The sequence below is a fragment of the Liolophura sinensis genome, chromosome 5 (genome assembly GCF_032854445.1).
Source record: "Liolophura sinensis isolate JHLJ2023 chromosome 5, CUHK_Ljap_v2, whole genome shotgun sequence".
Classification (NCBI taxonomy): Eukaryota; Metazoa; Mollusca; class Polyplacophora; order Chitonida; family Chitonidae; genus Liolophura; species Liolophura sinensis.
The window spans coordinates 15,998,473-16,021,718 of record NC_088299.1 but is presented as its reverse complement, the minus strand read 5'-3'; the positions used below and the strand labels follow the sequence as shown (position 1 = coordinate 16,021,718).

Genomic DNA, 23,246 nt, shown 5'->3' with positions numbered 1-23,246 from the left:
CTTTTTGTTTAGGCTTGTAAATAGAATCTTGTATACAGGGTGCTTCTTAAATAAGATTTGCAGAGAACCCCGTCGTTATTTATGTTTATTTTGTGGTGCTCACTGGGAAACCATTGAGCACCTATTCTTTTCTTGCACTTTTGTTCAACCCTTATGGGATTATCTCTCTGATTTAATTGAACGTTTGACTCTAATTTCTGTTCGTTTCTCGCTCCAAACTGTTGTGTTTTCGGTTTTCACTCCTTGTGACAACAGATTTTATAATGATTTCTTTCTGTTCCTTACTTCTCAGTTGAAGTGGATCGTGTGGAAGTGTAGGAATGAGCGAAAGCATCATCACCGCTCTTTCACTCGATCCCGCGTAATTTCTTTCTTTGAGTCGACGGTTCGTTCTCGCATTCGTGTTGAGTTTCATCGTTTACCTGTCCCTCAGTTTCTTGACCAGTGGTCCTGCGACCTACGTTTATGCCTCGTTACTGAAAATAATGTATTGGAATTTCTGCTTTAATTGCATGTTGATTACTTCTGTACTATAAACTACTTACCTGTTTGTTATCTGCGGCTTCTCAGGATATTGATTACCAAATGCTCTTAATAAATAATTGTCTATGTACGCCTGTTATTTAGTGTAATTCATGTTAATATTAGTATAAATAATTGTATATACTCACCGTCAAATATTTTACTTACCTGTTGCTGGCGCTGGTCGCTGGCATCTCTTCATCCTGCTTTTATCCTTCATCATTGTACATAATGCATGCTCCATTCCTGTAAATAAGAAGTCGCAGAATGAATTAAATGCATGTATATTCTTGTATAATAAACGTCTTTTCAAAGAAGAAAAAAAAAGTATCTGTTCTTATCAGCTTAATATCTGATACGCCTTCCATCGGAGGGCATCGATATTAAACTGATTTTTGGAAATGGGTGAGAGATTTGGAGCTTGCTCCATTCTCGCCACGGGTTAACCCGGTATTGCAGTACTTCCGGGACTGGCCCACAACTCCTAAGACAAATGAAAATCAGACTTAAAATTCGAAAGCAAATTTCTGCACTTAGTCCTCACTTTTATCGTACTGTCAGGTAATTGTACATATGTTGTAAGATATATGCTTGGTTATTGTTATTGTATTATGCAGGCTGTGTATCATATATATGTGTTGCCATCATTTGTGTGCATATGCTCGTTACAGAAATAAAGCAGTATTATTATAGCCTGCTTTTCTTCTTTATTAAACATTAATTCCGCTTGCTGAGCTGTCAGCCCAGCCAGAGCCAGATTCGATCCCACAACCTCACTTGTCATTGGTTCAGTAGGGAAATCGAAATGACATAGGCCTGTGAAGACTTGATCGAACACGACTTGTAGGCATCAATTACAAATCTCTTGAATAATAATGCTCACCCCCCCCCCCCACACACACACACAAAATAGACGTTTTTGTGATCTATAAATCAATAGCGGTAGAGTTACACCAGGGGTTAGGTTCTTCTCATACTCTTCTTCTCATACAAAACTGTACACTGGGTTTCAGCTAAAATGGCTTGTCAATGTCGGGGAGAACAAAGACGGTCTTTAGCATATTTCATCGCTGTACTTGCAGTGTAAACACAGACGGCATGGCCACTATCAGATTTGAGCTCATACGTTGAAACGCTGCTTTGCTCTGGCGTTAACATTGTAAACACCAGAAGCCTTCCACTTTGCTTGGACTTTCTTTGTCATGCCTTTTCCCCTGTTTTTTGCGTTGTCAACAACTGCCCAGGTTTTAACAACTGCCCAGTTTTCAACAACTGCCCAGGTTTCAACAACTGCCCAGGTTTCAACGACTGCCCAAGTTTCAGCAAATGCCCAAGTTTCAACAGCTGTCTAGGTTGCAACAACTGCTCAGGTTTCAACAACGGCCCAAGTTTTTACAACTGCCCAAGTTCCAACAGCTGTCTAGATTTCAACAACTGCTCAGGTTTCAACAACTTCCCAAGTTTCAACAGCTGCCTAGGTTTCAACAGCTGTCTAGGTTTCAACAACTGCGCAGCTTTTATCAACTGCCCAAGTTTCAACAACTGCCCAAGTTTCAACAAATGCCCAAGTTTCAACAGCTGTCTAGGGTTCAACAGCTTCCCAGGTTTCAACAACTGCTCATGTTTCAAGAACTGCCCAGAATGCAACAACTGCCCAAGTTTCAACAACTGCCTATGTTCCAACAGCTGTCTAGGTTTCAACAACTGCACAGGTTTCAACAACTGCCCAGATTTCAACAACTGCCCAGGTTTCAACAACTGCCCAAGCTTTAACAACTGCTCAGGTTGCAACAACTGCCCAAGTTTCAGCGACAGCCTAAGTTTCAACAACTGCCCAGGTTGCAACAACTGCCCAAGTTGCAACAACTGCCCAAGTTTCAACAACTGCCTAGGTTGCAACAACTGCCCAAGTTTTTACAACTGCCTAGGTTGCAACAACTGCCCAAGTTCCAGCGACAACCCAAGTTTCAACAGCTGTCTAGGTTTCAACAACTGCCCAGGTTTCAACAACTGCCCAAGTTTCAACAACTGCCCAAGTTTCAACAACTGCCCAAGTTTCAACATCTACTCAAGTTTCAACAGCTGCCTATATTTTAACCACTACCCACGTTCCAACAACCGCCCAAGTTTCAACAACTGACTAAGTATTGTAGCCACTTGGTACTAATATCCCAGTTCCAAGTCACACCGTTTACAACAGGGGAAAACACAATATTGGTAGCGTGAAACACATAGTGTCAAACTCTGGAACCACATCTGTCTACTTCTGGAGACGTCCGCTTCTATGGATTCTTTTGAATGTCAGCTTCAGTCAGTCCATATTATTCAGTAGCCTGTTCGGGAAAATGACTAGTTAGCTATGAACTTTGAATGACCAAGAAAAGTCCGAAATAAGAAATCAGTATATATATATGTCAAGGTGCAGGTACTGTATACAGGCACATGACATCTGTACTTCAGTCGGTGCAGGTAACTGTGTTAGGGATATCTCAGACAGGTATTAATCCTACTTCTTTTGTGATACCTGCATGTCCTACTGTTGTTATATAGACGGTATGTCAGCCATATGCCAGGAAATTATTAGCAAATAATGCTTCCAGGTCTTCTCTGGGAGTAGCAATTCCAGTAATGGTCCAGTAATAGCTTGGGAATACGAGTTCCAAAATCTGGAACTCGGCGTCTCACCGTGTCGAAACTGGGAATCCCAGTCCCACTGTTGCTCAGGGGCACTTATATGTATAGACCACTTCTCCCAGTATTTATATTTCAGCACATACTTAGGAATTACGAACTTTTGGTCCAGAAAATCCCAGTTACAAACCATTGAGATATACTGCCTCAATCATGGTTGGGAATATCATTCCCACAGCCTGGGAAAGTCAGTCCCACAGCCTGGGAACACTTGTGTCACAATTTGGAACTAACAGTCCCAATGTTAAGCTCTGAACAACCCCACTGGTAAGCTCTAAAGCTGAAATCCCACTTTAGTGCTGACAACTTGTCTAACTACTACTTTAACTGCTGATATAAATGTAAAATATCTGCCTGAGAAAGCTAACTAGGTGGAAATTGAGATGTTAACACGACAGTGGTCCGAGATCATCTGGGACTAAAAGTGGGAATTTGCCCAGTATTTATAATCTGCCCTCATAAATATTCATGAGTACCAAGGATGGTACTCAGAGCACTAATTGGCTAATACCAAAGTCACAGCATCTATGTACAGAAATACTATACATGTAATGTAGGGGCTACATGCGTATCTAATCTTATGGCACAAAAATCTAACTAAATAGATTTTAATAATGAAAAGATGAACAATAACTTGTAGGTAAAGGGGAGATGAGCCTGTAGAGTAAAAATATTTTCTTTCGCAAGTATAAGTTCATGCCCCTATTGAAACTCTTCAATATGAGTTTAACACTAAAGGATGTCGTAAAGTAGACAATCTCGTCAAACGGCAGTTCACCGTGAACTACGATCGTGTGCGGTGAAACAACAACAACGAAAAATGATTAAACTTGGTACAAAGGATATTTTATGCCAAAATCATGCCACAGTCAGTGAGTACTAATGTTGTTTTAACTGGAAAGATGCTGTACGTAGTTTGTAACAACAAGACTCTGTCCAAAAGTAATGGAAACTCTACTCGAATTTCTCACTCTAAAATATTAACAATGGGGGATGTTTCGCCAAACTTAAGGTCGCTAGAAAAATGCTGTTTGCAACCTAGCCAAACTATATCTGACCACCAAACTTGAAGAGAAACTCCTTCAACATGTTAATGTATTATATGTGAAATATTGTTATCTAATTAAATCATCAAATATTAAAATTTTTACGTTGAAAAGGACAGGGGTCCATGGAAACTGTGTCCTTCAGAAGTTATATCAAGGCGCCAAAAATAACTTCCGCTCATTTTGCGCTCACAAACTATCCTGTCTCTACATGTTCAAAATCTTCCAAAATATTCCACAAAAATTCTAATTTGATTTAAGGATATCTCTAACTAATAAAAATTCACATTCTACAGGTAAAGCCTATGTCTACGTTATGGACAAGGCAGTAAATTAAACCCTAACCTGCCATGCAATTATGTGAAATAATATACTGTCTCTAGCAAAATCGCCACAGCTGCCCAGGTTTCAACAACTGCCCAAGACAGTTGCAATTTTCGGCCAGTCTTTTATACTTCTGACTGCGTAGGTTTCAACAACAATGCCTACCAGGGTTTAACAACAGCAATTTTCCAACACGTTACCATACGGCTTGCAGTGATGGCGTTCTCCATATTAATGGCAGATGCTACTTGGTTTATTCATTTGTTTGTTTTTAACAACATACTATTATTTCACTTCTCCTTGAGTGCCTGGAATACACGATGTTAGGTCGCCCACTAACGGCAGAGGTTGAGAAATCTACAACAGGAGTCTGATAGACAACTGACGAATGATAATATCAAAGTGCTAATGCGTAGGCCTACAAAGAAAATATGACATGCAGTAATTGTGCTGAACTAAAACCGTCTTCATTCATCATGACGAGTGAACTCGGTTAATCATTATATACAAGTACATCACTTCATGAAGAGAATATTTACAAGACAGTGTTTACCCGTGTATGTATAAAGCCTCTAGCTTTGCTTGAATGTGCGGACCTCGCCTCCATTCATCAAATTTTAATGGTAGCCTCTTCTCATGCTATGAAATACTACTTCACTCCTTTGGTGTGACATGACTAGCCTAGTTTGTCCAAGAGCAACCCTCGCCTTATGGTACGGTTTCACAAATAAGCCTTACCACAGAAAAGTTTTCCTGTCAACGTGAATAATCTCAATTTACTTGTATATAAATCTGAGCACTAAATCAATCTGTTAATTTAAACAGAATGTTTGTACTCTTGAGTGATGCTAGAATGTATTCTGTTGTTATAACACAATGCCGTGCCATATTCAACATAATATTCTGTTGTTCTATTTATTTATTTATTTCATTGGTGTTTTACGCCGTACTCAAGAATATTTCACGACGAATATAATATACGACGGCGGCCAGCATTATGGTGGGTGGAAACCGGGCACAGCCCGGGGAAAACCCACGACCATCCGCAGGTTGCTGCAAGACCTTCCCACGTACGGCCGGAGAGGGAGCCAGCATGAGCTGGACTTGAACTCACATCGACCGCATTGGTGAGAGACTCCTGGGTCATTACGCTGCGCTAGCACGCTAACTAGCTGAGCCACGGAGGCCCCCTGTTGTTCAATGTTGAATCTTTATGTTAATTTAATATAATGAGTGTGCCATATTTGATAGAATAATCAGTTGCAGTAGCAGAATACATTCTAGCATCTCTCAGACAGCAGACTTTCTGTTAAAATAACAGATTCATTTTCTGAATGTGTATGGCATTTTGTGCATTCCTAATGACGGCTACACAATAAGCCGAGGTACAGACTGTCATTCACCCTGTGTACTTTCACGCACCTCGCCAATTCACCGGTCGTAATGCGACGAAGCGCTCGCAATATCTTCGTGGCAGGATGAACCAGTGGTTTCCTCCATTGCCCACTAGCCCTTGGCTTAAATCCCGATAACTTGTGCACCTGTCGCTTTAAGTCAGGGGATATGTCAAGTGCCTGGCAATGTGTGGTATACACCCTGTTTCCTTCAGTCATAAATCGACCGCCAATATGTATCTAAGTGAAACATTCTTTATTTACAAATGCTTAATAGATATACAACTAAAACTACAACCCACCTAAAGTGCATGGTCATAAAACTGGAAAATAGCACGAAAAGAATTCACCAAATGCAAGGCATTTTAGTTATATGATTAAAAGTTTGTTACGTCAGACTAATGAATATATAGTGTACAAAGAACGCAACACTAACTAATATTGTTATGTCCCATTTTATTTTAACCTCAAAAAGTTGAATACAAATATTTGAAGAGACTCATGAAGAGACATGAAGAGACTCCCCAGGGGATGATTCCTGCCAGGATTCCGCTTCACACCATGGGGCCGTGACTGTCTCCGTGTCAGACAGACGCTATTATCAGTCAGAATGGCACAGAAGCAAAACTCACACGCAAAACTCAAAAAAGAGACACAAGCATAGCCTAGAACAGAAAGACAAGCAAAACTCAGAATAGAAACACAAACAAACCTCAGAACAAAAATACAAGCAAGACGGAGGACAGAAACACAAGCAAACTGAAAACAGAAAGATAAGTAAAATTCCGAACACAAACACAAACAAAACTCAGAACAGAAAAAACAAACAAACACCAGAACAGAAACACAAGACAACTCAGAACAGAAACAAAAGTGGGACGGATTTATTTCGAAAGAAGAAATTTTTCTGTATTAAAGCAGATCTGTGTCTAAAAATTAAAACGAAATTAAACGAACCCGCATTTCATAACGAGTTAAGGATGAACGTTCTGGTTATACTTGACCGTTGTGACGCACACTCCGAGTTGGAAATGGCGGGCATGCTGGCGTATCTCAGTGTGCTGGCAGTACTTCACACACCTGTTCATATTTACGTCCGTCACTGATACACAGACTACGTCCGTTACTGATACACAGCCCAGGTCCGTCACTGATACACAGCCTACGCCCGTCACTGATACACAGCCTACGTTCGTCACTAATACACAGACTACGTCCGTCACTGATACACAGCCTAGGTCCGTCACTAATACACAGACTACGTCCGTCACTGATACACAGACTATGTCCGTCACTGATACACAGCCTACGTCCGTCACTGATACACAGCCTACGTCTGTCACTGATACACAGCCTACGTCCGTCACTGATAGACAGACTACGTTCCTCACTTATACACACAGTACGTCCGTCACTGATACACAGCTAGACTACGTCTGTCATTGATACATAGCATGACTACGTCCGTCACTGATACACAGCTTGACTACGTCCATCACTGATACACAGACTACGTCCGTCACTGATACACAACTTGACTACGCCCGTCACTGATACACAGACTACGTCCGTCACTGATACACAGACTACGTCCGTCACTGATACACAGCTAGACTACGTCCGTCACTGATACACAAACTATGTCCATCACTGATACACAGTTAGACTATGTCCGTCTCTGGTACACAGCTAGACTACGTCCGTCACTGATACACAGCTTGACTACGTCCGTCACTGATACACAGACTACGTCCGTCACTGATACACAGCTTGACTACGTCCGTCACTGATACACAGACTACGTCCGTCACTGATACACAACTTGACTACGTCCGTCACTGATACACAGCTTGACTACGTCCGTCACTGATACACAGCTTGACTACGTCCGTCACTGATACACAGACTACGTCCGTCACTGATACACAACTTGACTACGTCCGTCACTGATACACAGATTACGTCCATCACTGATACACAGCTAGACTACGTCCGTCACTGATACACAAACTGTGTCCATCACTGATACACAGTTAGACTATGTCCGTCTCTGGTACACAGCTAGACTACGTCTGTCATTGATACATAGCTTGACTACGTCCGTCACTGATACACAGTTAGACTATGTCCGTCTCTGGTACACAGCTAGACTACGTCCGTCACTGATACACTGCTTGACTACGTCCGTCACTGATACACTGCTTGACTACGTCCGTCACTGATACACAGACTACGTCCGTCACTGATACACAACTTGACTACGTCCGTCACTGATACACAGCTTGACTACGTCCGTCACTGATACACAGACTACGTCCGTCACTGATACACAACTTGACTACGTCCGTCACTGATACACAGATTACGTCCATCACTGATACACAGCTAGACTACGTCCGTCACTGATACACAAACTGTGTCCATACACAGTTAGACTATGTCCGTCTCTGGTACACAGCTAGACTACGTCTGTCATTGATACATAGCTTGACTACGTCCGTCACTGATACACAGCTTGACTACGTCCGTCACCGATACACAGCCAAACTACATCCGTCACTGATACACAGAGTACGCCCGTCACTGATAGACTATGTCCGTCACTGATACATAGACTACGCCCCCACGGGTAAAAAAAAAAAAAAATGCTCTCTCTCTCTCTCCCCCCCCCCCCCCCCCCTGACTACACAGACTACGACTCCTTCGTTACCGCTGGTGGAATAAGGACTGTGTTCCCCGGCTGTAGCTGTGTACACAGGTGAACCTGGCGTCATTCACGTTCAGAAGGTTTCCCCAGCCTGTGAGTATGAAGTGTACCCAACTGACATATGTGGCAAACTAAGTTTAATTGATTTTCAACATACCATAACTTTGTTTTCTAGACATAAATACTTACATACCTGTATAAATTACGCTTATTGCTTTTTACCATGAGTTCGCAAAACGACCCCGTCCCATTACACGTACACACCAGCAAAATAAGGAACATCAAATTTAGAACAGATAAACCTGTAAATGATGTTGGAAGATGAACAAGGTCTGATAACTCAGTCTTTGCGTTAACATATGATTACTAATAGCAACCGCTTAACACCTGGTTACAACTTACGGAGCTGAGACAATAGGCAGCGGTTAGATCCTGGATACGTGAGATTAGGATAGACTCTGCATGCGAAGGCACCGTTTTTCTTCAGATGTAGTTGTCATGGAAACTGATCACGTGACGCCACTTAGCCACCGACGATCTTTAGGATGGGATCGTCGAGTTCAGAACAGAATATCGTCATATTCGTCATCGAAGGTCGACTCGGCTGAAAATATATCGGTCATTGAGTTATTGGAGAATATTTTCTTCGCGTATAGGAAAATAAATTTTTGTTTTTCTCAATTGTTGTTGTAAGGCTTTATGATCATATCATTTACATTAACAATCTAAAATTTTTGTAATTTCACATCTGGTCCAAAAATTTTTCGAACTAGTAAAATTATAACTTACCAGCCACAAAGACTAGAAGGCAGCAAAGGAGCACTGCTCAGGTCGTGAAGTTTTCAGGTAATAAATGTATAAATTACGTGAATTGTATATTTTATTTACTTATTTCGTTTTTGTTCAAGAATGTTATTACACTGTATATATCAATTTGGAGAGACTTTGATTATGGGAATACAACAGGCCGGTGCAAACAGGGCTGTGGCCTTCAGTGCTCAGGCTGATAGATTACCAGCCATCCCGTTAACAGGCCATGGGGTTATTAATATTATATTGTCATTTTCGCCTACACACCAAGAATACTTGAAGGAGAGGCACACCAGGGAAAATGACAGTTGGCGATGCCCATATTTTCACACACATCCCGGTTTGTTGCTTCATGCAGTTTGTTTCTCTGAGACTTGACATTGGGTTAGAGAATGTTCACGTCGGCCACACGTGTGATTGTCTATAAGGATAAACAAATCAGAGAATATGAATAGTACCACATGTAAGTAAAATATATGATTCCATGCTTGGATAGTCTTATCTAGTACTGTACTTATGTAGCGTGTTTCATATAATATGGTCAATAACTTTTCATTCCAGTGTGCTGGAATAAGAAATGTCCTGCCTTTTCCATCACGCTGCCTTCTATGTTTCTACGAACATAGCCCGCGTTTGTCAACGCCAATAGTTCTTCTGAAAAAGGGGAACTTTTTGTATTTATATGAGATATGAGACAAAGCAAGAAAATGTTCTCAGTTTCTACATCGTTGTATTCCAACTGATGTTTCGAACTTTTTTCTTATCAGTGATATTGATGAAAACGAAAGTTTCAAACTGCAGTTGGAATACATCGATATAATAAAATGAGTAAATTGTCTTATTTTTATCGACGTTAAACATTTCACCAAAGAACTGATGATTATGATGATGATAATGGTGATGGTGACGATTAAGTCGAGAATACATGTACATGTGCTTCCTGGATTTTTGATGAGATGGAAAAGCCCTCGCGAGAAACACAAAATATCGGAAAGTATCACGCATCAGTCGTGCTGAGTGTTATATGTAGGCTTATCTATTGAACGCACATACATTATGTATTGCCTGACGAAAGAACTAAATTGAACTGAATTTAAGTTTCATAATGCCAGCATTAACAAGGCGACTTCGGGAAAACCATCACGCACGACTCATCTTTATTTACCAAGCTTTGAAGAAAGTATACATATTTACCACTAGGAACTTTAATATCGCAAATTGCTTAATACAAAGGTCAGAGGTCACTTTCAAGAGATTGAGTAACATTAATGCTTTATTAGTTACGTTTAGGTAACTTCGGAAATAACCATTCAACTATCGGATGTGAAATCAGTCTTTATGTCCACTTTTTAGATACAACGAACAGCATTATGCAGGAGAAAGGTTTGGTTTCTTTCTAATGCGCACGCGTCGCATCTTGTGATAGCACATCGCCCATTTCTTTCTTGTTTGCCGGTAGAAAGCAAAAATTTTAAATTGATGACAATTTTTTTATTTTTCATTCTTGCTTGTTAAATATATAAATGTTCAGAAGAGGAAAATAGGTCCCAACTTTTTAATTTTAAAGTATTTGCCGGAAAATAGTACAAAAATCGCATGCATGGAAAGAAACAGTCGCTTTTAACAGGGTATGTCGTAAAAAACTAAAAAAATAAAAAGTAAGAAATAGACGATCCACTAGCAATCCACTATTTGCAAGTATTGCAGCATGTTACAGGTTCCCGGACTGTCGCGAGAAAAGATTGTCAGTTTACTTACATGTGGACACAGAATTGGACTATCGACAGATACGGAACTGAGCGGAACGATATGAGGGAGAAAGCCGGTGGACAAAGCCAAGTGATTAAAAACACTTCTTAATTAAACTGCGTGTTATTGTATAGACGCGAAAATCTGCTGGAAAAAAAGACACTGAAACAGATGCAAACGGTAAAAATGGGTCAGACAAGGTTAGGCGTCAATCAGCGCTCTGAATGACAAAAAGAAAACTTTGATAAAACCCACAGTGACGAAATGGAGAAGATGTTAATAGTAAAAAATCAGATAACGGTAATCAGCCGTCTGGTGAAATTTGATTTGTCATTACCCAGCTGGCACTCATTGATTGTTTTTTGTGTTAGGTTCATAACGTTGCTTTCAACATATATTTCTGTCATATCATGACGGTTTCTCCTTGTGGCCAATCGCACCCAATGCCGACGGATGTATAGTGCTGCCTCACTGGAACACCATGCCGAAGACACCAGACATGACGCCTCATGCACCCGCTCACGGTATATACCCTGACAACGGGCTAATAAAGTAGGCCTACATGGCTTATCAATATTATGCTGCCAAGATTACAGATGCACAAGTCGCAGACACATGTACAATATAAGAGACACAAGCATAGAAACAGGCGTTCTACTCACTACACCCCCGCTTCCGGCCATTCGACTTCGACATACGAGTCCATATGACTTTCAGGACAGTCCCACTGGCGAATTGGCTCCTGTTGTGAACGCTTGGTTTGAATGCAATATAGCCTACCACCCATACCCACAAGTAACGCTGCTTGCTTACAAGCTTACTGGAGCGCTCACCACTAAATCCGGATAACTGGGGCAAGTTGTTCAGAAGTGTATTAAAGTTAAACCAGGCTTAAATCTCAATACCAGTCTCAATATAATACAAAACAAATGACACTTCAGTCTGGGTCACATCAAAAACTCTAAAAATGGTACTAAAAATAGTTGCTCAATAAGGAGGGTTAGGATTGCTCAGTATAACCAAACATGCACTCCGACTTAATTGTCACTAAATATTTTCTCGTTTTGTGTTACCATCTTTACAAATTGACTAAACAGAGTGCGGACATATTTGATTTGCGTTTGAAATCGTTTACTGGAAATCGTTTCAGTTCTTTTATGGGAACAATTCCCTTCCACATTTGCTTTGGAGAGCCGGTAACCGATTATGGACGCCTGAAATCTTTTCTGTGCCTCGAAGAGGTTATTAATACTTTCCAGAGATATTTTCTTTAAAAAGAGGTGGTAATATTCTTAGAATGGAAGCTCATTTTACTGCCCTTACTTTGTTCTTCATTGAGTACAGTCCATCTGAATTCAACGTATGTCTCCAAAAAACACTACATTTTGAGGACATGATTGCACAGATGATTTTTCCTGATTTAAGACCAGCCCCTAAAAAAGCTGTACCTTGTGGCAACTACCCCATCTAGGTTTTGCTCATCATTCTTACCGGAGAGGAGGACATTGTCCAGACTTCACACCATCCAAACTTCTAATGGATCTAATGAACCTCAGATTTTCATTAAGACAAAGTGTACCTCTATTCGGGCTAGATACCAGGTTCACATCACCAAAACCTCTAATCAACCAGGAGCATATCACCAATGCGATCACTATGAGTTCAAGCCCAGCTCAGGCTGTCTTCCTCTAGGAAGGTCCATAGCAAGTTGCGGATAGACGCGAATTCCCTGGGGCTCCGCTCGCTCCACCCCACCCCATAGTGCTGGCTGCCGTCGTATAAGTGAAATATACTTGAGTACGGCGTAAAACACCAATGAAATAAATAAATCTAATTAACCTAGTGAACTTGAGTTTTTCATTAAGATACAGTGTATCTAACCAATCGGGCCGGATACCAGGTTCACACCATCAAAACCTATGATCAACCTATAGTGACCTTCAGCTGTTCTTTAATCGGGCCGGATATTAAATGTCTGTTCAACAACTGTACATTGTGTCTCCGTTCCCACGATAACCGGACATTATTTAGAAATGGATGAAAAGCGAAGACATACGTGTATAGGCCTATTGCCGAAAAATACCAATTGGTTTACCAATTGATAAAAGATACTTTGCACATCTTGACAGTGTTTACTACAAAATTTATGAGTTTCGAAATCTTTCCTTTTACTGTAGGATAAACGGATTTGTGATACGAGGTACAAACTGAAGACACCGCACATCTTGAAAGCTCCTACTGCAAAATTTGTGATTTACTGCAAGAGTTGATGACACGAAAACATACTCACTGTTGGTGGGATATACCGATATATGTACGCACGTCGGTGATTCCACAACTTTGTCGGTACAGCGGATGGATTAAAAGGAAGGCATAAAAGCAGGTGCGAGCGCTTTTTTTTTTTTTTTTTTTTTTTTTGACGCCCTCGTCTTCCACCTAATACGATGTCTCGCACAGGTAGGTGTAAGGAATAACGGGTTAAGAATTTACCTTAGCCAGTAACTGACAACATTCCTTTACTGATGACGGAGTCAATCCTAGATTAGCTGAGAATCCATTAGTTTAATGTCGTTCTCATCAGGCACTTTTGTTGGGAGTTTTGCAGAGAACATTACATATATATTTTGCTACTTTTTGAGCTTTCATCGTCAACGTGGACCGATGTCCCGTTCGGTTATACAAGAAAACAAAAAAAGATGCTAAAAATCGGGTGAAAGAGCATCAAACATTATTTGTAAATAGGATTCTTTGCTATTTTTTTAAGATTTTCTTTCAGGAGAGTGTATTTGAAAATATTTGTGTATGGTGGATATTTGGGACCACCCTTGGGTATTTATCGTTGCTGCATAATAATGTTCTAAATAAGGATGTGTTGCATATCTAATAAAGTTATTTCAATGTAAGTCTGCTGTTTACATCTAAACATATGCATTTAATCCGAAGTATGATTATACTTCTAAATATATTAAAAATATAATTATCCAAATCCAGGTTGAACACATTTGTTAGCTGACGAGACCAAATTCTAGTGGAAATACGTTTATCCAACATGTGTTACATCCTCATTTATAACATTACTACGCAAAAAATATATTTACTACAAGGTGGTCCCATATGCAAAAACTATTTTCAAGCGTCTTTATCTTTAACTATTGAGGACTACACTTTCGACTAACCTTTTGCACTCTTTCAACTGAACCTGGTAATTTTTATGTTTTCTCCACCAGTTTTCTTTTTGCAGTGGGACACGTTTTCCGCACGTCCATTTCAGACCATAGGCACAGTTTTTTAGGTCACATTTTGTAATAAGTTTCAGCTTTGTCGTTTTGTGTTACAAATTGTACGTGTCCAAATTGAAAATAATCCTGGCATCCTAAATTCTTTCATATTATCAGTTATTTGCTTAACAAATGATAGGATACGGATATGGTGCCCCAATCCGTCATATAGGATTTGCTGATGCCCTGCCCAATACAAGGGTCACTGGCACCATATTTTCAAAGCTGCTAAGCCTTTCCCATTGATATTTTGTCACAATGAAGAAAAAATTGTCACAGAATGCTCGTCGGTCACACTTCACCAGCAGCTGTTTTTGACCATTCATTACTGGTATCGTCCCTTTATCTTCACTGCATATATTAAGACAAAACACATCCACTTTCAAAAACTTTACTTTCTACATTAGTAAATGTACAGGTACATATGTATATATATAATATAATCAAGTCTAAAAGAACAAATTAAAAGAAATATCCCATTAAAACATCACCAGAGGACCACTTATTAGTACAACTTTTAAGGATCACTAAATATCTTAATAATGGCTCAGAATGTGTCAAATTTATCTAAAAATTTCCAGCACATTACTTTGTCAGAACTACATATAAAAATTTTGTTTATATCTTAAAAAAACCCTTAAGAACATAATTTTATACACAACTTTGGTAACATCACTTATTTGAACTGAAAAATCTAGGATAGACAAATATCCTAACAACCAACATCACAAATGCTGCAATATAAATGAAATGACAAAGTACATGTAACAAGACATCAACTAGATATATAAAAACACAGAAATGTAAAGACATCCAGACGTAAATGTGTGAGATTAAAAATGACATGCCATTCCACTGTCCGTAGAATAGAGCCAAAGAACTCGCTGACGACATTCTTCCCACAGTAAGTTCTAATCTGTTCAGCAGACGACAAATGCGAATAAATGGGCGTCTGCAAGGTCCTGAATGTAAATGGTGGATGGAGATGACATGTTTGTGATTATGCCAGCCTTAGGGCAATGATTTCTGAGGATTTGATTGGTCACTCTGTGGCTTCATCTTTCTCAGCATCTTCGTCTTCACCTTCGTCCTCCTCTGATGCCTTGTTACCCTTCTTTCCTCGCTTCAAGAACTCCTTGCCCTCCTGAGCAAAAATAGAGAATATAAATAAAACTGAATCATTCTGGGGGACAAAGACTAGAAATGTGAGAAGCCTCCTGGAATCTTGTGTGTCTCATGATGATCTCATGCAGCCCAGCAGACAGTATGGTAGCAGAACTGAATCATTATTGGGGACAAAGACTAGAAATGTGAGAAGCCTCCTAGAATCTTGTGTGTCTCATGATGATCGCATGCAGCCCAGCAGACAGTATGGTAGCAGAACTGAATCATTCTGGGGGACAAAGACTAGAAATGTGAGAAGCCTCCTAGAATCTTGTGTGTCTCATGATGATCGCATGCAGCCCAGCAGACAGTATGGCAGCAGAACTGAATCATTCTGGGGGACAAAGACTAGAAATGTGAGAAGCCTCCTAGAATCTTGTGTGTCTCATGATGATCGCATGCAGCCCAGCAGACAGTATGGTAGCAGAACTGAATCATTCTGGGGGACAAAGACTAGAAATGTGAGAAGCCTCCTAGAATCTTGTGTGTCTCATGATGATCGCATGCAGCCCAGCAGACAGTATGGCAGCAGAACTGAATCATTCTGGGGGACAAAGACTAGAAATGTGAGAAGCCTCCTAGAATCTTGTGTGTCTCATGATGATCGCATGCAACCCAGCAGACAGTATATGGTAGTAGAACTGTTCAAATAATTCCACATACAACAATATATAGAATATAATGGGCAATTGAAGATTACATCCAATCAGATCCATGCTCACAAGACACCAACATTACCCATGTAAGGGCTATTCTTGATTCTTCAATTATTAAATTATTTGATTTGTTTTATACTGTACTCAAGAATATTTCAGTTATATCACTGAGATCGGGAATATGGTGGGAGGAAACTGGACACGCTGGGGGGAAACCTAAGACCATACTCAAGTTGATGCCAGGCCCACAAACAAGGTTCTTCAACTAATCAAACATCTTCACTTGTGTATAGCAAAAATTTTATACAAGACTGAACCTTTGAGGAAAAATGCAATCGTCGGGAATGTATCACATTTAAGTGTTCCAACAAGTTTGAGTGTGATCAGAAAATTACATCTAAGAAAAAGCCCCATTAAGCATGAGAGCCTGGAGACTACACCAGAGGGTACAACACACCAGCCAGAAGCAGTCCCAAGCAGGGTTTGACGGCCAGGAGCTTAGGCATGTTAGGGAAGCATACAGACAGGGTTTACCTTAGCTGTTGATTGCATAGTTCCTGCTCGTTTTGGGGGTGATGGTTTGGTGTCTCCACGGGACTGGGAGCGGGTCCTGCGACCCACCTCTGTAGCACCCACCAGAATGTCTTGAGCTAAAATGTAATGTTCCTCTTAATTACTGGTGCCTTTTACAGGCTTGTTTCACAGCACAGTCATATTGTTCCATTTTTATGGCAATTATTTAATAAAGCATGACATGATCAAATTTCACTCTGAGCTTCAAATGTATTGTATCTAGCAGCAGCCATATTTAAGATGATTGCTTATGAATGTTTTTATGGTCACAGATAATTGAAAATAGACTGAACAAATTTTAAATTAATAGGACTGGGACACAGAATATGAAGTACCTTCTTTCATCGTTTTCGCCATCGTAGTTTCTCGCTTAACAGGAGTCTTTTTCTGTTTAGCTTTCGTTTCTTGCCTAGTGTCTCCCAACTTCTCATTTCCTAGTAAGGCTTTGGCTTCCTAGAAATGGACAAATTATGCATGGAAAATTATTACCAGTCTTATCTTTCTCTTCTTTTTTTGAATTACTAGGTACTTTTGATTTGTTTATAGATGATCAGCAACCCTATTTTTCAGGCTATCACAAAGTTTCATGGTAAGGGGAGTTAAATATTGACAGCATTGTTCAAACCCATGTAGAGTTACCTCCCATAACGTTTAAGTGTTGGTAAGATTTTTACTTTGGTTGTATATTTTGGTGAAGCACACAATTTTTGAGAAAGCAGCTTTCGCCGTACATTTAGTAAGCCAATTTCTCCCTCTCAAAAACACACTGATTGGATGCTCTTTGTTTGTACTACAAACCATATGCTGATGTTCAACGTGGGTCATTACCTTTGCTGTTCCAACCATGGTGTTATCTTTAGACATGCGAGGTTTCTTTGCTGGTGACTGAGGGATCTTTTCTGATGAAATTTCATCAATCTTCCGCTGCTGACCGCGAGTAAGAGCATCAGCATCAGGTTTGGACTCGCCCAGCAAAGCATTGCCTTCCTGTAATCAGACCATGTCAACAAACACCTGTAAATACATGTACATGTATTAATCTTGTTGCATATAAACACAAGAAATTTAATTCAAATGGGTAACAACGTTGATACCAAAAATGTGAATGCTATGCAGTACAATCCCATTTGTGAACATTGTCATTATAACAATTCATAACAAAATATCTCAAAACCACAAAACTGGTTCACTTCATTCCCAAAATGCTAAGCAGGAGAAAGCCCATGGCAAGTTTAAATTTAATTACATGAATGAACAGTAGGTCACTTCAGCCTGTTCGGTTTCCTCAATCCATAAGAAACACAATAAGCAACAAAATTCCTGAAACTACAAAACTGGTGCAAATCTAATATTTGAATCTTGGCTGATTTTTCCCAACTGCAAGTACACCTGGATGAAAGGTTTATACATGACTGCTAACTTTATCCACAGGCACAACAAAGCTAACTGCTAAGTTGGTCTACCATCAACACCCTGATCAACTGGCGACTGTTATTGCCATGAGCAAACACATTTGATATATAGTACAACTAACCCCAATTTTGTTATGCATTTTGTTGGAAAACATCAAATGATACATTCCTGAAACTTTAGTCTGTTTTAGAAAAGGATCTGAAGTTGTTGTGCTTTTTAGCTTTTAGAAACATTTGGTCAAGTGACTTGGTGGCCATATTGGATTTTGTGAGAAAACAAAAAAAATCTTCTCCAGAATGACTGATGTGATTGAGATGAAATTTAAACTGCCGTTGAACAAAGCCTAGGCACGTTCAATTTGTTCATCTGCACTTTCTTTGATGAAAATTGTACAAGCTCACTGTTAGGTGAAAATGTCATGTGACTGAAAAATTTGTTCATATCTAATAATTTCTACACTTTTACAGACAATGTCTGGTAAAATAGCCCTATCTGATGCAGCTTTGAAAATTCTGAAAATGCAATTTTTACAAAACCGGAAATGTCATCCTCACAACGGGAACTGGGTATATCTCCTCAACCAATACAGCTAGAGATGTAACCTTAAGGCCTAACATCATCCCAAGGAAAGGACAGAAATGTTATGTAACCGGAAAAAAAATCATGATTTTTACATTTTTTAAAACTGAGAAACTTTTTCAGCTAAAACTGCTCAATAGAAATGTGTGAAATGTGCTAGACCGTAAGAGTAAAGACTTGGTTGACCTGGCGGCCATTTTGGTTGAAGTGAAATCATTTGTTCCCTGGGCTGTACTTGGAAAGAAAAAGAATACATGATCACGAAACCATTCTTTAGTCTTTTTTTCCTGCAATGCATACAAAAATCGCTGTGCAAAAAAGGGATAGGATATATAGGTACTGTATGTAAGCTGAAAACTGTTGAGCTGTGTGAAAAACCACAGGAGATGAATGCCTCCATATATTGGGAACACATGGAAAAAATGATTACTAAAATATGTTAAATCTGTCCTAATGCCATGACTGTGTGTAGTTTGTATCACAGCAGAGTTTGGCCACAATGATATATCCATCACAAAGCTTCATGCATGTAAGTAACCGCTGTCAAAAATGGGACTCGGTGGACTTTCAATCTTCACAACTCAGAAGCAACGGTTCAAAATGGCAAATATGGAGACACTCTCAAATTGTAGCTGTCTGGAATGGAGTAAATTATAGTCACGTTGAGTGCCCATTTGGGTTTTTATTATGGCTTGGTCATGTAGAAAAAAAAAACACTTTAGAGGAAGAGTTCACAAAATCATCAAACATTTTTGAAACATAAATGGAGTCAGTGTGTCTACAACCCAATGGCCGGAGTGTCGGAAAACGGCACCTTGGCTTATAATGATAATAAACTGTGAAGATACTTAAATGTTGACTGAATGATGGCGTCACCAGCCACTTAGGGAGGGGAACAACTGACATAGGATTACGGTTAGGATCTGGCTGTAAAGTATACACCTGGTCAGTTTCATCGTTGCTGAAAAAGCATAATTCATGATGCCAGCAACCTGCAGATGGTCATGGGTTTTCCACGGCCTCTGCCCAGTTTCCTCCAACCATTATGCTGGCCGCCATCGTATAAATGAAATATTCTTGAGTACAGTGCAAAAACACCCAATCAAATAAATAAATAAATAATTCATGATGACTGCAGTCAGTTATATGGGTGGGTTAAACTGGACAGGACGAAGTAAACAACTGATGTGAAAAACCTTTTGAGAATTGACATACTGTAGTTGTGTTTTTAACTGGTGCTGGACTTCCCACTGGTTGGCAATGTGGGAATAAAGTGCACAAATGTTGTAGTTCTGTGTAGAATTTTGTTGTGTACTGTTGCAGTGACAATGTACTCCATCCATTCATTCATTTAACTGGACGATGTACTGCACAAATGGTGGCCATGGTGAAAGCTCTAGATCGTAACAAAGGTGTACCTTAGCGGTAAGCCGCAACAAAGGTGTACCTTAGCGGTAAGCCGCAACAAAGGTGTACCTTAGCGGTGGCAACAATGGTGCCAGCTCTACACAGTAACAACAGTGCACCTTAGCCAATGACAGCCAATGTGCAAGCTCTAGACAGTGACAAAGGTGTACCTTAGCGGTGACAGCCATGGTGCCAGCTCTAGCCAATGATGGCTTATTGTCCCCCTCCGGAGGACCCTTCAGACGACCCAGCAGCAGCTCCTGTGTCTCCAGGTTTAAGACCCTGCAACTCCAACAATGTATCCTTCTTGGCTGCCTGAAGATACTCAATTCCCTCCTGCACAAAAAGACACAAATGTTTCAAGCAGTACTTGAGTAATATGTAACTATACACAGTAACTGCTTGTTCAATACTGAAAGAAAGTCTCATATCAAGTACAAAAAAAAAAAATACTTATTACACGCTGTCCTGGAAACAAAACTGTTTTTGCATACCAGTATATAAATATGAACACTGAAAGACCCCTACAACTTTCATAGTACTTTGTTGATGTACTGGTATTATAAAAACAGTACAAACACATCTAGGAATTTGTCACAACATGCAATATTAAAGTACATGTAGATCAAATACCAAAAAACTGACCTGTACATATTTACAGACTTGAAAACTTGGTACATGTTTGTCTGAAGGAGCTCTTAAACACTATATGTTGGGGGCCTCTCTCCATATATCCATGACGACTGAAGTCAATCCCACAATCCCTCAGTGTTTACTCAATACCCCATGCAGTCAGACTGGAGGCTGTCAGTCTACATGAATGAAGCAGTTCTGTGCTCTATTTATTCCCCCCACTCTCTGCAGGCCCACTAGCAGAGTACTTTCACCTCCTAAGTCAAATACAAAGGGTCTCACACCCAGATCAAATATTCCAGGACATGCTCACAAAAATGTTCTGTCAAACAACAGTGAAGCTTTGTCCACTACAAGATAGCATGCTTCAGTGTACTAGACGCTGCTGTAACTACTACCACAGTCACATTTGCTCTAGATCTTTCTCGTCATAAACGGGACTCATTTACCTAGTTAACATAATTCTGCTTATTTTACAGGCTACAGTTATAGCTTTCCCCCAGGAATTCAATCCAGGAAATGGAGGTTAAATTTTACAAGTATGCATTTTCAACAGATCACACAATAACAGTAAAACCTGAAGTTTACGACAGGAAATGGTGTGTGTGTGTGTGTGTGTTTTAAATGTACATCATGAACAGTTCTCCCATGTTGATCATTTTATCACTTACACTACACAATACTACTGCCATGCCACCAAAAAAAAGCATGTCAGCAGATACTGACATTTTGGACATTTTTTTTATTTCACTGTAGAAAGTAAATCAGGGCAAATACCACCCGCATTCTGTAAGGGGTTCTTACCTGTCAATATGCACATATCTAAGTTTATGGGTCCTTCCAGAGACTAGTATATACTGGTGAATACTTATAATCTGATGCATCACAGATTTTGTTGTACTGTACATCACCATCAGGTTAAGAGTCCAGACACCTGTAGGAGGTCAGCTATATGGAGGACTGATAATGTTTGAATGGTTTACAAGTGATTTCTTCCTATTACTTGCAAAAAAACCTTAATCTCCTTTGTCATCTATGACAACTGTGAATTCCCCGATGAGGGCTATATGTACAACATTTTGGTAGATGATGATTTGTCTTTAGAAAACGTCTGAATACACAAATGGCCACACAAACATTGCTCACCACTTAGTGTTGTGAACAGTGAGGGCAGGGAATGCAAATTCCTTGCCCAACGCTAGGTTTGAGCCTTCACCTCATATATCCTAGCAACTGAGAGGAAAGCCTCTTGGCTACATCTTGCTCCTTCATATGTCCTTAATCATTTTTTCACTTTTCTTACTGTTCGGAGTTTTCCTCATTCCATATGCAACAACCTACTTTTCGTAACTTAAACTTATGATTTTTTATTTCATTTGTGATACCATCATTATACTGGTAGGTCCTTATTTACAACTGTGAACATCTTTATATTTCAAGAGCAAAAACGATGCTCTTGTCTATTAACTGTTTTACATACTTTCGGGACATAAGATATTTACTTGTGTGGAGACCATCCTAATGTTAAAATAAACACCTTATATTCTGCAATAAAACTGTAATTAAAACTTTGCTTAGTTCTGCATTATAGTCAAACAATGTCATTGTATACCACTGTAGAGGTGTACGTACATGTCCATGTCACACATGTAGGCGACATGTATACACTACCGAGAGCTCAGATTCTGCAGTGTTCGCGTGTCGCAATCAAGCTTACGCACTTGCAAAATACAATAGATGACAACTCACAAATGGTACAGTCCTGCCATCATAAAACATCGTACGATCCAACCTGATGTTTGGCCTTTGCTTAGGCATGTTGGAGCTCGCACTAGTTGCCTTTAAGTCTTACGGGGTCTATCGCCGCTGACCTTGGCACCGAGTCGCCAACGCCATCTTGGATATGCAACCCCATTTATGAAATGAAACAGCTGCCATAACTCTACGAATTAAGACATAAAAGTGGACTTGTGGGAGGGAGGAATTCACTCTGCAGGACATGGAGGTGAAAAAACTCGCTAATTTTACCGACAATCCTTCCAAAAACAACAATGTAGGTCACCAGTATCAACCAAAACACGGAGCCCAGAAATGGCGATCCAGTCTACAAAACAAGCCTCTTCCAGATCGAATTTCATGAACTTCCCCGGAGCAAATTTTTGCTTACCTTCGCAGTCACTTGCATCGTTCCGTCCCTCGTTAACTGGGTCTTTGCATCGGCCATGATGAGCTATACTTTTGGCACAGGCACGGTTGCGACGCCAGTGAAATTCTGATCCAAAAACACGAGGCGGTGGACA

General features: G+C 40.0%; 1 protein-coding gene and 1 non-coding gene across 2 annotated transcripts; one reads left to right on the top strand and one right to left on the bottom strand.

The window, feature by feature from the left end:
• Positions 1-823: 823 nt before the first annotated feature.
• On the top strand, positions 824-1,006 carry LOC135466083 (U2 spliceosomal RNA). Its single transcript, XR_010444090.1, has one exon. It is a non-coding gene; the product is annotated as a U2 spliceosomal RNA (small nuclear RNA).
• Positions 1,007-14,904: 13,898 nt separating this feature from the next.
• LOC135465416 (high mobility group protein hmg-12-like) lies at positions 14,905-23,185 on the bottom strand. Its single transcript, XM_064742657.1, has 7 exons — positions 23,114-23,185; positions 20,569-20,649; positions 20,484-20,525; positions 17,743-17,901; positions 17,250-17,367; positions 16,876-16,991; positions 14,905-15,665 (listed from the first exon to the last, which is right to left on the bottom strand). The coding sequence occupies exons 1-7, from the start codon at positions 23,168-23,170 to the stop codon at positions 15,564-15,566; spliced, it is 675 nt and encodes a 224-aa protein (XP_064598727.1). The 5' UTR covers positions 23,171-23,185; the 3' UTR covers positions 14,905-15,563.
• Between the last annotated feature and the right edge of the window lie 61 nt (positions 23,186-23,246).